This window comes from Podarcis pityusensis (genome assembly GCF_964106645.2).
Source record: "Podarcis pityusensis genome assembly, chromosome: 1".
NCBI lineage: Eukaryota > Metazoa > Chordata > Lepidosauria > Squamata > Lacertidae > Podarcis > Podarcis pityusensis.
In genome coordinates, this window is record NC_138028.1 from 3,485,215 (window position 1) to 3,499,011 (window position 13,797).

Here is a 13,797-nt window from a genome sequence, read left to right on the forward strand (position 1 = left end):
TAGCTCATAGCTTCTCTGAGTTATTCAAGCCCCTTTGCCACAACAAGGCAGTGATCCATGAAGGAGTATTTTATGTTACTTAACATAATTCACAGACCCACTCAACAACAACAACAAAACAACAAGGAAACTGCAATACCTGCGATGAGCCGTGCTGGATCAGGCCCCAGGCCCATCAAGTCCAGCATCCTGTTCTCCTACTGGCCAACCAGATGTCTATTATGGGAAACACAGAAGCAGGATTCAAGCGCAAGAGCCATCTTCCCCTTCCTGGGTTCCCGGCATCTGGTATTCAGAACCATTGCTGCCTTTGACTGTGGAGGGAGAGCCTAGCCATTGTGGCTAGTAGCCACTCACTGAACATGTGCTCATGTGTGTTGGAAATAAACAGAGCTGCGCAATGTGCAATGAACCTTTGGAACTCCCTGCTGCAGGACCTGCGGTTTCCAGAAACTGGTATTCAAATGCATTGCTGCCCCAAGTATGGCGCCTGAGCCGAGCCATCATAGCTAATAGCTATCAATAGCCTTTTTCTGCTCCATGAATTTGCCTAATCCTCTTTTTTAAAGCCTTCTAGGTTAGTGGCCAGGACTGACTCCTGTGGCAGTGAGTTCCATAGTTTAACTATGCACCAAACCCCCTGGTATCTCTCTAGGTGGGTTTGGCGAGTCAGAGTCAACAACATTGAGCTAGGCGGACAAACAGTCTGGCTTTGTATAACTCTGTTCACACACAGAGATTGGCCGTAATTTAGTGTCAGAAAACTTGCTTTGAATGCAGAAGGTCCCAGCATAAGGAAGCTCAGAGAAGAAGCTGACACAACTTAAAAAACTTTTCATGTGAACAGAATCAGCAAGTCTGAAACCATCGTGCAGAGAAAAACTGGGTGATAAAAATGACAAATGAAAGGGGAAAGGGTTCTCGCAGGCGCCGGAACCAGTGAAAGTCACAGCAGCTGCCCCTGTGTGACTTTTAGGAGACGGTTTATTGCTACATACTGCAGGTAGTGAAGGAGACCCCCTGGCAACCGCTTGCACAGGACCACCCTTGGCCCCGTTCCCCCAGAGATGGGGTCTCATCCGTGGGGAATCCAAAAACCATGTGTCCCACAGGATGGTGGTTGTTTTGTAAAATGTTGTACTTGTCCAGTCCAACATCTCAGGAATTTGCAACATGTATGGGACTTTTTATTCTGCCCTCCCCTGAAGATTTAAAATGAAAATCATTTAAATGCAGTTCTTTTCACAATGGCAGAACCCCAGACGGCAGGCCCAGTTCTCAACCCCACACTCCCTGAAACATGGTTGTGGTTTGGCTGGAGTCTGTGGTTTGCTTGATTCTCGGAGCAAAAACGCTGTTGAGAAGGAGGCATGATATAAAAAGAGACTAGATAAGAAATATGCAACTGTGCGGTATAAGGTAATTGATAGATAAAGTACAGTGAGATTAATTGGAAGTCATTTTTAATTTCTTTCTTTATAAGTTTTAAAATTGATTTCAGTATCGGGAGTATAAATGATGCTAGTTATACTAATTTTGTTGTTTCTTATATTGTGGTTGTTTGTTTGACTTCTTCATTATGTGTTTGTTTGATTGTATGTTTGTTTATTTGTTCGTTTGTCCGTCTTCCCATAAATGTATTTATTTTAAGTCAATACAGATATACTTAAAAAAGAGAGAGAGAGAGAGAGAAGGAGGCATGATAATGAAAGCTCTGGGCAATTCCATTTTGTCTGCCTAAAGGTGTCAATTCACCTCCAAATGGTAACATTGCTCATTTACAAGGCTGCCAATGATCCACTTTGGAACTTCCTGCCACTTGATATTAGGCAGGCTGCAGACAATGTCTTCCTGGGTGTAAGGGAATCTGCCGGGGGACCATCCTTGTCTGAAGCTGAGAAGAGGCCTGACTCATTCTCTGCGCTGTGTCCCAAGCTATGACCCCCCCCCCCATGACACCTAATGGGCGAGCAAGATCTTCAATAGGAATGCTAATGCAGTGAGCATCTCCATCTTATGCCACTGGACTGATCCAGCAGCCTTTTCTTCTTCTTCTTCTTCTTGTTTAGTCATGTCCGACTCTTCGTGACCCCCTGGACCAGAGCACGCCAGGCACTCCTGTCTTCCACTGCCTCCCGCAGTTTGGTCAAACTCATGCTGGTAGCTTCAAGAACACTGTCCCACCATCTCGTCCTCTGTCGTCCCCTTCTCCTTGGGCCCTCCATCTTTCCCAACATCAGGGTCTTTTCCAGGGAGTCTTCTCTTCTCATGAGGTGGCCAACGTCTTGGAGCCTCAGCTTCAGGATCTGTCCTTCCAGTGAGCACTCAGGGCTGATTTCCTTCAGAATGGAGAGGTTTGATCTTCTTGCAGTCCATGGGATTCTCAAGAGTCTCCTCCAGCACCCTTCATGGATCACTGCCTTGCCGTGGCGAAGGGGCTTGAATAACTCAGAGAAGCTATGAACTATGCCGTGCAGGGCCACCCAAGATGGACAGGTCATAGTGGAGAGTTTAGACCAAACGTGATCCACCTGGAGGAGGAACCGGCAAGCCACTCCAGTATCCCTGCCAAGAAAACTCCATGGACAAAGACAACAGGCCTCTTCTTACATTCTTAAAATATGGTTACGAGATTTTTTTCAATTGATCCGGGGACCCTTTTTTTTTTTTTTTTTTTTTGAAGCTGAGTAGCAACAGGGAGTCAGTAGTGGGGATGGTGAGGCAAAAGACCCTGGGCCCAAGCACACATGCATATTGTATAAATGTGCAAAGCCCTTCTTTCGCACCCTGTGAAACATAAATGCACAGAGTTTTTTTAAAAAACCGGGCAACGACTGCACGTCAGCAACTCCCAAGCCTCCCCCGATCAGTCAAAACAAAGGGGGAAGGGGGAAGGAGATCACACAAGTCACATCCTATGTGCACAAGACACATCATATGGGGACTTCCGGCGAGCAAAATTGGTGGGCGCCATGGCAGCAAGCAGCTCCTGAAGCCAGCCGGAGCCAACTGCACTACCAGGCTGGCTCTGGGCTGCTGAGGCTGCCGCTGCCATGTTTCCCGGGGACAGATTTGCAAATCTGGGGACATTCCGGGGACAGAATTTGTCCAGGGACAGATTTGCAAATCTGGGGACTGTCCCCGGGAGCCGGGGACGTCTGCTAACCCTAACTCTATCTTAAAACAACCAAACCGCAGCAACAGTAAGTCAAAATCGTCTCTCCCCAGCATTCACTGAAGCTTAATTAATGCGTGACCCCGAAGTTCTGCACCCCCCCCTCAAACTGATGTCAAAGTTTTGTGCTATAGTTTTGTGCCATTTTGGGCTGCGAACTCCACATTCCGTGCTGCCCCTCCAACCGTATAACTGACGAAGCAAAAACAGGGTCGCAAGTTAATGCCCCAAAATCCAATCTTGTCTGGTTGACTCCAAACAGGTGCCAAAGTTTTGTGCTGGTTTTGTGCCACAAACCCAACTTTTTGTGACGCTGCCCCCCCAAAAAACTGAGCGATTGCCACTCAAACCGGGGTCACGAGTAAAGGGCCCCAAACCCAGCCTGGTCCAATTGGCTCTAAACTGGTGCCCAAATGGTGTACTCTTGTTTTATGCTGGTTTGTTGACAGAGGGGTTACAGGGGAGTCACACCAGGGACTAGCTACTTACCCCCGTGGGTTCTTGTCCAGCTCATGGAGGACTGTGTGGTCGCAGTATTCAAAGACCAGGTGGAGCTTCCTCTTCCTTCGAAAAACCTCCAAGAGGTTGACCAAGTTGGGGTGTTTCAGTTGCTGGAAAGGACAGGAGGGCATTCTAAGATAGGGTTACCAGACGTCCCCGTTTCCCGGGAACAGTCCCCGGATTTGTGAATAAGTCCCCGGACAAATTCCATCCCCGGAATGTCCCCGGATTTCATCTAATGTCCCCGGGAAACGCAGCAGCGGCAGTCTTAGCAGCCCAGAGCAGTTGGCTCTGGCTGGCTTCAGGAGCTGCTGGGAAGTCCCCATCTGATGGTGGTGCAGGGGCTCCAAGATGCAGCTTCTGGGCTGCCTCCACCTTCCCTGACCCCAGCAACTAAGCTGTGAAGGGAGGCTTCATGCTGCCTATTGGAGCAGCCTCACAACTCCTACTTGCGTGCAAACAAGAGCATGGCAGGGATCTCTCAGCTGTGAAGGGAGGCTTCACGCTGCCTATCAGAGCTTGTGTGCAAGCAGGAGGGGGCAGGGATCTCTCAGTTAGGCAATGGGAAGCCTCCCTTCCCAGCTGAGGGATCCCCGCCCCCTCCTGCTTGCACACAAGTAGGAATGGGATTGGGGCTGCTCCGATGGGAAGGTAGGCATTGCGCTGCCCGAGCCTCGCCGCCACCACCGCTCTCGGCCCTCCTTCTCCGCCTTCCATGCCTAAACCACTGCACAACGCCTCCCACCCCCCACCACCGAAGAACCAACAACTCAGGGGCTGCCCAGGCTCATGGAGAAAGGAGATAGAAGCCTTGGAGGAAGGGGAAACGTGGCAGTTGAGGTCAAGGCAGCGGCAGCCCCTCTGCCACCGCCATCGCTGCAGCATCAACGTCCCGAACGTGTAGTATTTATGTATTTATTTATTTAACGTGTCCCCGGATTCATTGAAAAAAATCTGGTAACCTTATTCTAAGAGGACTGTGGATTGAACCCGTAACCAAGGAACTATCTCCTGCTGCACTCTTAAGACAATAAATGAGATAACAGCCACAGATAATAACCTCAGTTACAAGCGCAGTACACTAAAATTAGCCAAATGCACGCTGGAATAAATAGGCGGCTATTTGTTGTTATAATGATTAGCTGGGTATTCCTCTCTCTATGGCTTGAAATTCTTTCTTTTTTAAAAGTACGTTGCACTCTACTTCGTGAGGGCCGAGACCCTGAAAAGCAGGCTGGAAAACTAAAGTAAATCTAATAAAATAAAATGTAAATAATACATGTCCCCCCTTTTTTTATTCTAACAACCGCCATGTGAAGGAGTTGACAGAGAGAGAGAGCAAGCAAGCTCAGGTCACCCAGTCAGCTTTGTGGTCAGATGGAGACTTGAACTCAGAGCTCCCTGGTCAAAGCAAGAACCCAGAGAGGGAAAAGAGTTCTGAGCATGTGCAAAGTGTGCAAACCACAGCTCTTTCCCCACAAAAGATCAGAGGGGACGTTCTCTCAGCAGACTTGCGTTCCTTGCAAATATACACATACAAAAACCCCAAACCAAAACCCTGCATTTCTTAATTCCATCCTTTAAACAGCTGCAAGGTTTAGTCTGCAGGTCAGTTGTGCATTGACTTTATTTGCATTCTTCTGCTGGGGTTAGCAAGTTCGTTTTGCTGTTTTGCATAGAAATAGATGGAGAAAAATGCTGGAGGGCTTTCCTTCCCTTCCCTTTCCTTATCTTTGAGTTGTGTAAGAATAATTTTTTAAAGTGTATGAAGAAAAAGGAATAGGGAAGTTGAGAGGCCTCACTAAGAATTAAGTAAATGCTTCCATTTCCATGGAAAATATTTATTATTTATATATATATATATATATATATATTTCAACAATTTGCATACCACTTACCGTAATTACAACAATATCTTAGCAATATATGAGTAACTAAAGACAATAAAAATCAGTTAAAACCACATGCCCTCCAATATCTCTATGATGAAAATAAGGACGTCCTACTTAATAACAAACAAACAACAATAAAATTATGAAACTCCCCACTTGGCCATGAACCTTAGGCCAGTCACTGGCTCACAGGGTTGTTGCGGGAATTAATTGAGGAGGAAGAGAAATATGCAGGCCCCCTTGAGCTCTTTGGAGAAAAAGGAACCTTGATGGCAGAAAGTGAGGAGGAATTAAAGAACCTTTTAATGAGGGTGAAAGAGGAGAGCACAAAATATGGTCTGAAGCTCAACATTAAAAAAACGAAGATCATGGCCACTGGGCCCATCACCTCCTGGCAAATAGAAGGAGAAGAAATGGAGGCAGTGAGAGATTTTACTTTCTTGGGCTCCATGATCACTGCAGATGGTGACAGCAGCCACGAAATTAAAAGACGCCTGCTCCTTGGGAGAAACGTGATGGCAAACCTAGACAGCATCTTAAAAAGCAGAGACATCACCTTGCCAACAAAGGTCCGTATGGTAAAGGCCATGGTTTTCCCAGTAGTGATGTATGGAAGTGAGAGCTGGACCATAAAGAAGGCTGATCGCCGAAGAATGGATGCTTTTGAATTCTGGTGCTGGAGGAGACTCTGGAGAGGCCCATGGACTGCAAGAAGATCAAATGCATCCATTCTGAAGGAAATCAGCCCTGAGTGCTCACTGGAAGGACAGATCCTGAAGCTGAGGCTCCAATACTTTGGCCACCTCATGAGAAGAGAAGACTCCCTGGAAAAGACCCTGATGTTGGGAAAGATGGAGGGCGCAAGGAGAAGGGGATGACAGAGGACGAGATGGTGGGACAGTGTTCTCGAAGCCACAAACATGAGTCTGACCAAGCTGCAGGAGGCAGTGGAAGACAGGAGGGCCTGACGTGCTCTGGTCCAGGGGGTCACGAAGAGTCGGACACGACTAAATGACTAAACAACAACAAATGGGATGAATTGAATAAACGAAATGAATAAGCGAAATCTTTCCATTCTAAACGTGGGCATGAATTCCTGTTATGCTGGCCTCTCTCATGTATCAGTTTTTCCTTCCACACCTGCAAACTCCATTCTCCAATAAACACGCCTTTTCCCTTGGTCAGCTGCAGAAACCCACCTTTGATTATCTTAGTCTTTAAAGTCCCTTTGAATGCCCAGCTCAACACAGAGCTGCTAACAACATCACAGCGAGGAGGAGGAGAAAGGCTCTGGCGCTCCTGCCTCCCATATATTTCAAAACCCATCATTTGCATCTCAAACAGAGAAAGAGAGAGAGAGGGAGAAAAAAGGAAGATAAACAGCGGGGCCTCTTTAATCTCCCTGATCCGGGCTTCTGTGTGCCACTGGGGCCTTTGTCCTGCAAGTGTTTACACGGCTGAAAAATGACTGATCAGGAATCCCATTTCCCCCTGCGGAACGTGCAGCCGCCTGAGATGTCGGACAAGCCCTTCCGTTGCTCGGCCCTTCTCCGCTTCTCAAACAAACAATCTGTTACTATTGACTGAGAAGGTGTTTTCTGAGCGATGGCGGAGCAGCAAGCCCACGCTTGCCGGAACCAACCCAGAGCGGAGGCTGGCAAACGTTCCCTCTCAGCCCCATCGCCTTTCTCGTTTTGTTGACCGACGGGTGTGTGGCCAGAAGGCGCATTTGTCATCCGGGAGCCTGGCCTGAGCTGCTGGGTTTCTCTGCAGGCTGTAGAGACCCACAGCCAGCTTGAAAGATCTGCATTGGCTCCCAGTACGTTTCTGAGCACAATTCAAAGTGTTGGTGCTGACCTTGAAAGCCCTAAACAGCCTCGGCCCAGGATACCTGAAGGAGCATCTCCAGCCCCATCATTCGGCCTGGATGCTGAGGTCCAGTGCCGAGGGCCTTCTGGCGGTTCCCTCACTGCGAGAAGCCAAGTTCAGGGAACCAGGCAGAGGGCCTTCTCGGTAGTGGCACCCGCCCTGTGGAACTCCCTCCCACCAGATGTCAAAGAGAAGAACAACTACCAGACTTTTAGAAGACATCTGAAGGCAGCCCTGTTTAGGGAAGCTTTTAATATCTGAAGGACTATTGTATGTTAATATTTTGTTGGAAGCTGCCCAGAGTGGCTGGGGAAGCCCAGCCAGATGGGCGGGGTATAAATAATATATTATTATTATTATTATTATTATTATTATTATTATTATTATTTGCATCTGCAAAGGCTTTCGGGTGGGCACACTGATTCATACAGTCAGTGCATGTTCCAGAGCTTACTGCTGAACTTAAGAACATAGGAGAACCTGCTGGATCAGGGCCAATGACCCATCAAGTCCAGCATCCTGTTCTCACAGTGGCCAACCAGATGCCCTAGTGCAGTGATTCTCAACCTGTGGTTCCCCAGATGTTGTTGGACTACAACTCCCATCATCCCTGAGCTCTGGCCTTGCTAGCTAGGGGTGATGGGAGTTGTAGTCCAACAACATCTCCCCTCCTGGGGTTTCCTGCAACCGGGATTCAGAGGCATCACGGCATCTGACTCTGGACGCAGAGCATAGCCATTAATAGTCCTCTCCTCCCTGAATTTGTCTCGTCCTCTTTTAAAGCCACCCAGGTTGGTGATCATCACTGCCTCCAGTGGGAGTGAGTTCCAGAGAGCAAATAATTTGCTCTAAAATTACATAAATACTGTGCTTGTTTTACTTTTGTTTGCACATATAAACAAATTAATTAAATTAATAATTAATTAAACTGTTAGTTTGATTAATAAGTAACTTATTAATTAATTAGATTAATAACTAAATTAATAATTTATTTATTTATTTATTTATATGAATAGTAATTAATTAAATTATTGATTTAATTATTGATTTAATTATTGTACTTTTTGAGAATACTAAGGAAAAACCATCTTCCGCAGAAACTGCTGCTTGCCTTCTATCACTGTGCCATTGAGAGCGTGCTCACTTATGGCTTATGTGTGTGGTACGGAAGCTGTACTACCCAGGACAGGATGAGGTTGTGCAGGGTTGTTAAGGCAGCAGAGAGCATTGTTGGCTGCCCGCTCTCCACCTTAGAGCAGATTTATGCCACAAGGTGCCATAGGAAGGCACTGGACATAGTAAAAGATCCATCGCATCCTGGTCACTGTCTCTTCAAGCTCTTGCCGTCGGGACGGAGATACAGGACGATGAAGACAAGAACGAGCCGTCTTAAGAACAGCTTCTTCTCCAGAGCGATCTCGGCCCTGAATGGGAAGCCCGGACTTTGAAAGTCATCTAATCTCCCTTGCTGTATTATACTGTATTGATTAATTAGTGTTTTTATGGAGCAGTCAAGTAATTTCGTTGTCCCCGAAGGGGGCAATGACAATAAAGATATTATTATTATTATTATTATTATTATTATTATTAGGAGCAACATCTGATATTGACCCCAGTTTGGGGGAAGGCAGGCTTAGCTGAGGCACTTAACTACCAAACCGGGTTCAAGGTTTTTGTATTACCATAATTTACAAAGCCCTGAACAGCTTAGGACCGGGGTGTCTCAGGGACGCCCCCTGAACCCTTCTATCCCAGCTTGATCCTTGAGATCATCTGCAGGAGCACCTTTGCTTACTTCCCAAGCTGATGAGGCTCATTTGACAATAACAAGAAACAGAGTCCTTAGGGTTATTGTCCCAGTCCTGCAGAACCCGCTGCCACTGGAGACTGAGCGAGCCCCTTCTGTGCCAACATTTAAATGCCTCCAGAAAATATTTCCATTCTGCCAGGCTCTGTCAGGCTTCAGGTGTCTCTGGAATGGATTGAACTTTGATGCAATCAAGCAAGAGGTTGGATGGGCACCTGTCATGTGTATGACATGCATTTCAGGGGGTTGGGATGGATGACCCTCGGGGTCCCTTCCTGCTGTACAATTCCGTGCTTCGATGATAAGCAAATTCCTGCGAACGGCCTAATCTCCAGCTCTTAGCTGATGGGCAGCGACTCAAGTTCTGTGCCAGGGTATTGTATACGGAAGACTTATGGCAGGCACAGCCCACGGTGGGTAACGGCCGTCACCCGTGGCAAATCTCGCACCAAGGAAACGGCGACTCTGATGCGGCAGATAAAGGTTATGCAGACATCTGCAGGCCAGAAGAGCGTGTCAGGAACGGTCCTTTTTTTTAAGAGTGCAAGGCTGGTGAAAAAGCAACAGGCTCTGATTGCAAAGCTTCTTGCTTGAAATTATTGTTAAAATGATGAAATATTTATTTATACCCTACTTTTTCCATGACAGGGACCCAAGGCAGCTTACAGATAATAATAATAATAATAATAATAATAATAATAATAATAATAATAATAATTTATACCCCACCAATCTGGCTGGGTTTCCCCAACCACTCTAGGTGGCTTCCAGCAAAGCATTAAAATACAATAACATAAGAACAACAAAAAACTTAGGTGGGGGGAACCATTGATAGGAAGCCCCAGAAACAAGACAGCACTGTGACTCCCCAGGAACGATCTACGAATTTGTCCAAGGATTGGCGGAAATCAATGTGTTTACACCATTATGGCAAAGTTACGTGGCATAAACAAACACCAATAATAATAATAATAATAATAATAATAATAATATGCAGAATGTGTTTTAATTTGCAGGCTACCATTTGCATAGTCTGGGTCATTGACTAGCCTTGCGCCTGTGACACAGTGCACAAAGGGAGAGGGTGGTAGCTAGCCCATTCTTCATGCAGAACGTAGTTAAACTGTGGGACTCTCTGCCACAGGAGGGAGTTCTGAATACTAGTGAAGGAATGGGTTTCCCAAACCCAAAAACTGACTGTGCAGGCAGTTTGAAACCAAAATCCTATTTTTCCTTAGCTAAAATCCATTAACGAGCTCTGAGTCAATGTATAAACAAAAACCCGGCTGTATAGACAAGTGCTCAGAGCCCTCTCCTTTATCAGTTTGTGACGGCAAGGATGACCTTGGCTGTTCCAGCGGAGTAGGGATGACATGTCTGGGTCTTATCTTACCACACTCTGACGCACAGACCTAGTCCGGGAACAGTGCCAGAGTGTGTTCTTGGAGATGGTGACCTCTTGCTCCAAGATAAGAGTATAGGAACAGGAATACCCTTTTATGGTCAGAAGTACAGGAAGGAATACCCTTTTATGGTTAAGAGTACCGGAGCAGGAACATATGTGATGTCAACCTGCGTGTATAGGCTGACGTGGTTGGATTCCTGGGGAAGGGGGGAGAGGGTGCCTGGAGGATATATATACTGCATGAAATTCCTCATTTCTTTGGACTTGCTGTGGACTGACCATGCAAGTGCCTTTCTGCTGTTCCGGAGAGCAAAAATAAAGAACCCATTCTCTGAACCAAACCTCGGTGTCATTTGGCTTCCTTCCTCCTGTCTGGGAGCAACGCAGACCCAATCGGTGAACTCCAATAAGGCTACACTAGCTGCTGGAAACCCCGGGGGTGGGGGGGGGGAGAGTTGCTCTTGTGTTCGACTCCTGCTTGTGGGTGGCCCCTGTGAGAACAGGATGCTTCACTTAGAGGGGCCTGATGGGCTGGTGTTCTGTTCTTATCGCATGGGCTGGTGTTCTGTTCTTATCGGTATAAATAAATTATTATTATTATTATTATTATTATTATTATTATTATTATTTAAAGGGACCCCTGACTCTGGGGTTGCAGAGCTCATCTCGCTTTATTGGCCAAGGGAGCCGACGTACACCTTCCAGGTCATGTGGCCAGCATGACTAAGCCGCTTCTGGGGAACCAGAGCAGTGCACAGAAACACCGTTTACCTTCCCACCAGAGCGGTACCTATTTATCTACTTGCACTTTGACGTGCTTTCAAACTGCTAGGTTGGCAGGAGCAGGGACCGAGCAACGGGAGCTCACCCCATCGTGCAGATTCGAACTGCCGACCTTCTGATTGGCAAGTCCTAGGCTCTGTGGTTTAACCCACAGCGCCACCCACGTCCCTATTATTATTATTATTATTTCACAATATTAATGAGCAAACAAAGCTCTTCTAGCTAGACAGTTCCTCTATCGGACGTTAAACTGCGGTTCAGGGAAATCTCCGCCAGAGGTGATACTTGGGCCGGGATAGCTCAGTTGTGATAACGCCAAGGTTGCAGGTTCGATCCCCGTAAGGGACAGCTGCCTATTCCTGCATTAAAGGGGGGTTGGACTAGATACCTCTTGGAGCCCCTTTTCCAACTCTACAATTTTATCCTTCCCTGCTGGGAGCAAAGCACAGACCATTCAGCCCAAGGAGACCACACCGCCTGCTCCTTGTGTTCCTACAACAATGCCGGCGAGAATGCCAAGGGCTCTGGGAGATGCGCCAAAATGAAACCAGAGATTAGGAGCCACAGAGTAAGATGGCTTAGTTAGCGCGCTCGGCCAGCGTCTCCCAGGAAAAGCCGCACCCAGGCACCCCCCTGATGTTTCCTAGGTGACACATTCTTGCACCCTGGGACACGAAGCTGGACTTTAAAACCGTTCAGAACAAAGAGGGGAGACGGGAAATATATCCCTAGCAAGGGGGGAAACAGCAACGGCTGCGTTGAGCTCTCACGTCCCTTAAGCTCAGAACACTACCCTGAGACAAAGCCGAGATGTGGGATATGTCCTTAAAGGCCAAAGCAGCCAGCAGTGATGCTGTCAGGGGCTCTTATGTGCAACGGGCGCAGCTCGGACTTTGGTGGCAAAGGGGTGGAAGGAACGAAAAGCCCGACAATAACGGACTGGCATTACAAAGCTCCAAGAATTTGCTGAAATGGCACAGTTAACCAATACCCTGAGAGGCAATTCAAAACAAAAATTTATGGAAAAGTGGGATAGATATAAAACACACGTTCAAAAATACAGCAAAGGTTTGCTATCTATGCTAGCATTTGATTGACATGGGAGTGAGGCTGAGTTGAGAAATAAGACTAAGAGCACATATGGATATAGGAATGTATTAGATAATATGTAAAGAAATGTACAACAATAAGAGTACATTCATTTGTAAAAAAGGACAATATAACGGGAAAGACAGGAAGTCTAGTGTGTTGGTATGCATATGATTTTTGGAAAAATTGTTTTTTTTCCCCCCTTTGTTCTTTCCTTTTGTTTTCCTTTTCTTTCTAGGTATATAAAATGTGTATATAATTTTTGTATACATGTTGGAAATCATATTATAGTAAGCCCTGTAATGTAATATGACAATGTTTACCGTTGTGATATAAGAATGTTAATAAATAAATAAAATGCAAACAAAAAAAGAAAGATGCTGTCAGGGGCTGATGATGGAGGTTGTAGTGCGGAGGGCGCCGGGTTGGCAAAGGCTGGGCTAGAGGGAGATCTGATCTCCAAGGTGAACACCCCCAGGGAAGTTCTCCTGCACAGCAGAAACTGCGCAAAAGCTAGGTGGGCAGAATGGGGTGGCCACACCAGTTGCCATTTGCCAGACCCAATGTTTGGCCGGTGGCAGCTTCTGACGCCAACTCTCAAACTAGCAAGCTTCTCCTAGTTTGCCAAAAAGGAAGGATGGCAGGCAGGGATGCCGTGATTAGGGATGGGGGAGTGATTTGATACGGTTTGCATTCAAGTAATAATAATAATAATAATAATAATAATAATAATAATAATAATTTATTATTTGTACCCTGCCCATCTGGCTGGGTTTTTCCAGCCACTCTGGGCGGCTTCCAACAAAGACGAAAAATACACTAAAATGTCACACATTAAAAACTTCCCTGAACAGGGCTGCCTTCAGATGTCTTCTAAATGTCAGGTAGTTGTTTATCTCTTTGACATCTGGTGGGAGGGCATTCCACAGGGCGGGTGCCACTACTGAGAAGGCCCTCTGCCTGGTTCCCTGTAACTTGGCTTCTCGCAGGGAGGGAACCCCCAGAAGGTCCTTGGCGCTGGACCTCAGTTTCTGGGCAGAACGATGGGGGTGGAGACGCTCCTTCAGATATATCGGACCGAGGCCCTTTAGGGCTTTAAAGGTCAACACCAACACTTTGAATTGTGCTCGGAAACATACTGGGAGCCAATGTAGATCTTTCAAGACCGGTGTTATGTGGTCTCGGCGGCCGCCCCCAGTCACCAGTCTAGCTGCCGCATTCTGGATTAGTTGTAGTTTCCGGGTCACCTTCAAAGGTAGCCCCACGTAGAGCGCAT

The 13,797-nt window shown here is 46.8% G+C and overlaps 1 protein-coding gene across 4 annotated transcripts in view; it reads right to left on the reverse strand.

Moving 5' to 3' along the window:
- CDKL1 (cyclin dependent kinase like 1) overlaps nt 1-13,797 on the reverse strand; it is a 29,236-nt gene that overhangs the window by 11,346 nt on the left and 4,093 nt on the right. For all 4 annotated transcript variants that reach the window (XM_080992015.1, XM_080992018.1, XM_080992017.1 and 1 more), the window contains exon 4: nt 3,665-3,786. In XM_080992015.1, the coding sequence (XP_080848141.1) occupies nt 3,665-3,786 (122 nt within the window). The remainder of the gene's footprint in view (nt 1-3,664; nt 3,787-13,797) is intronic.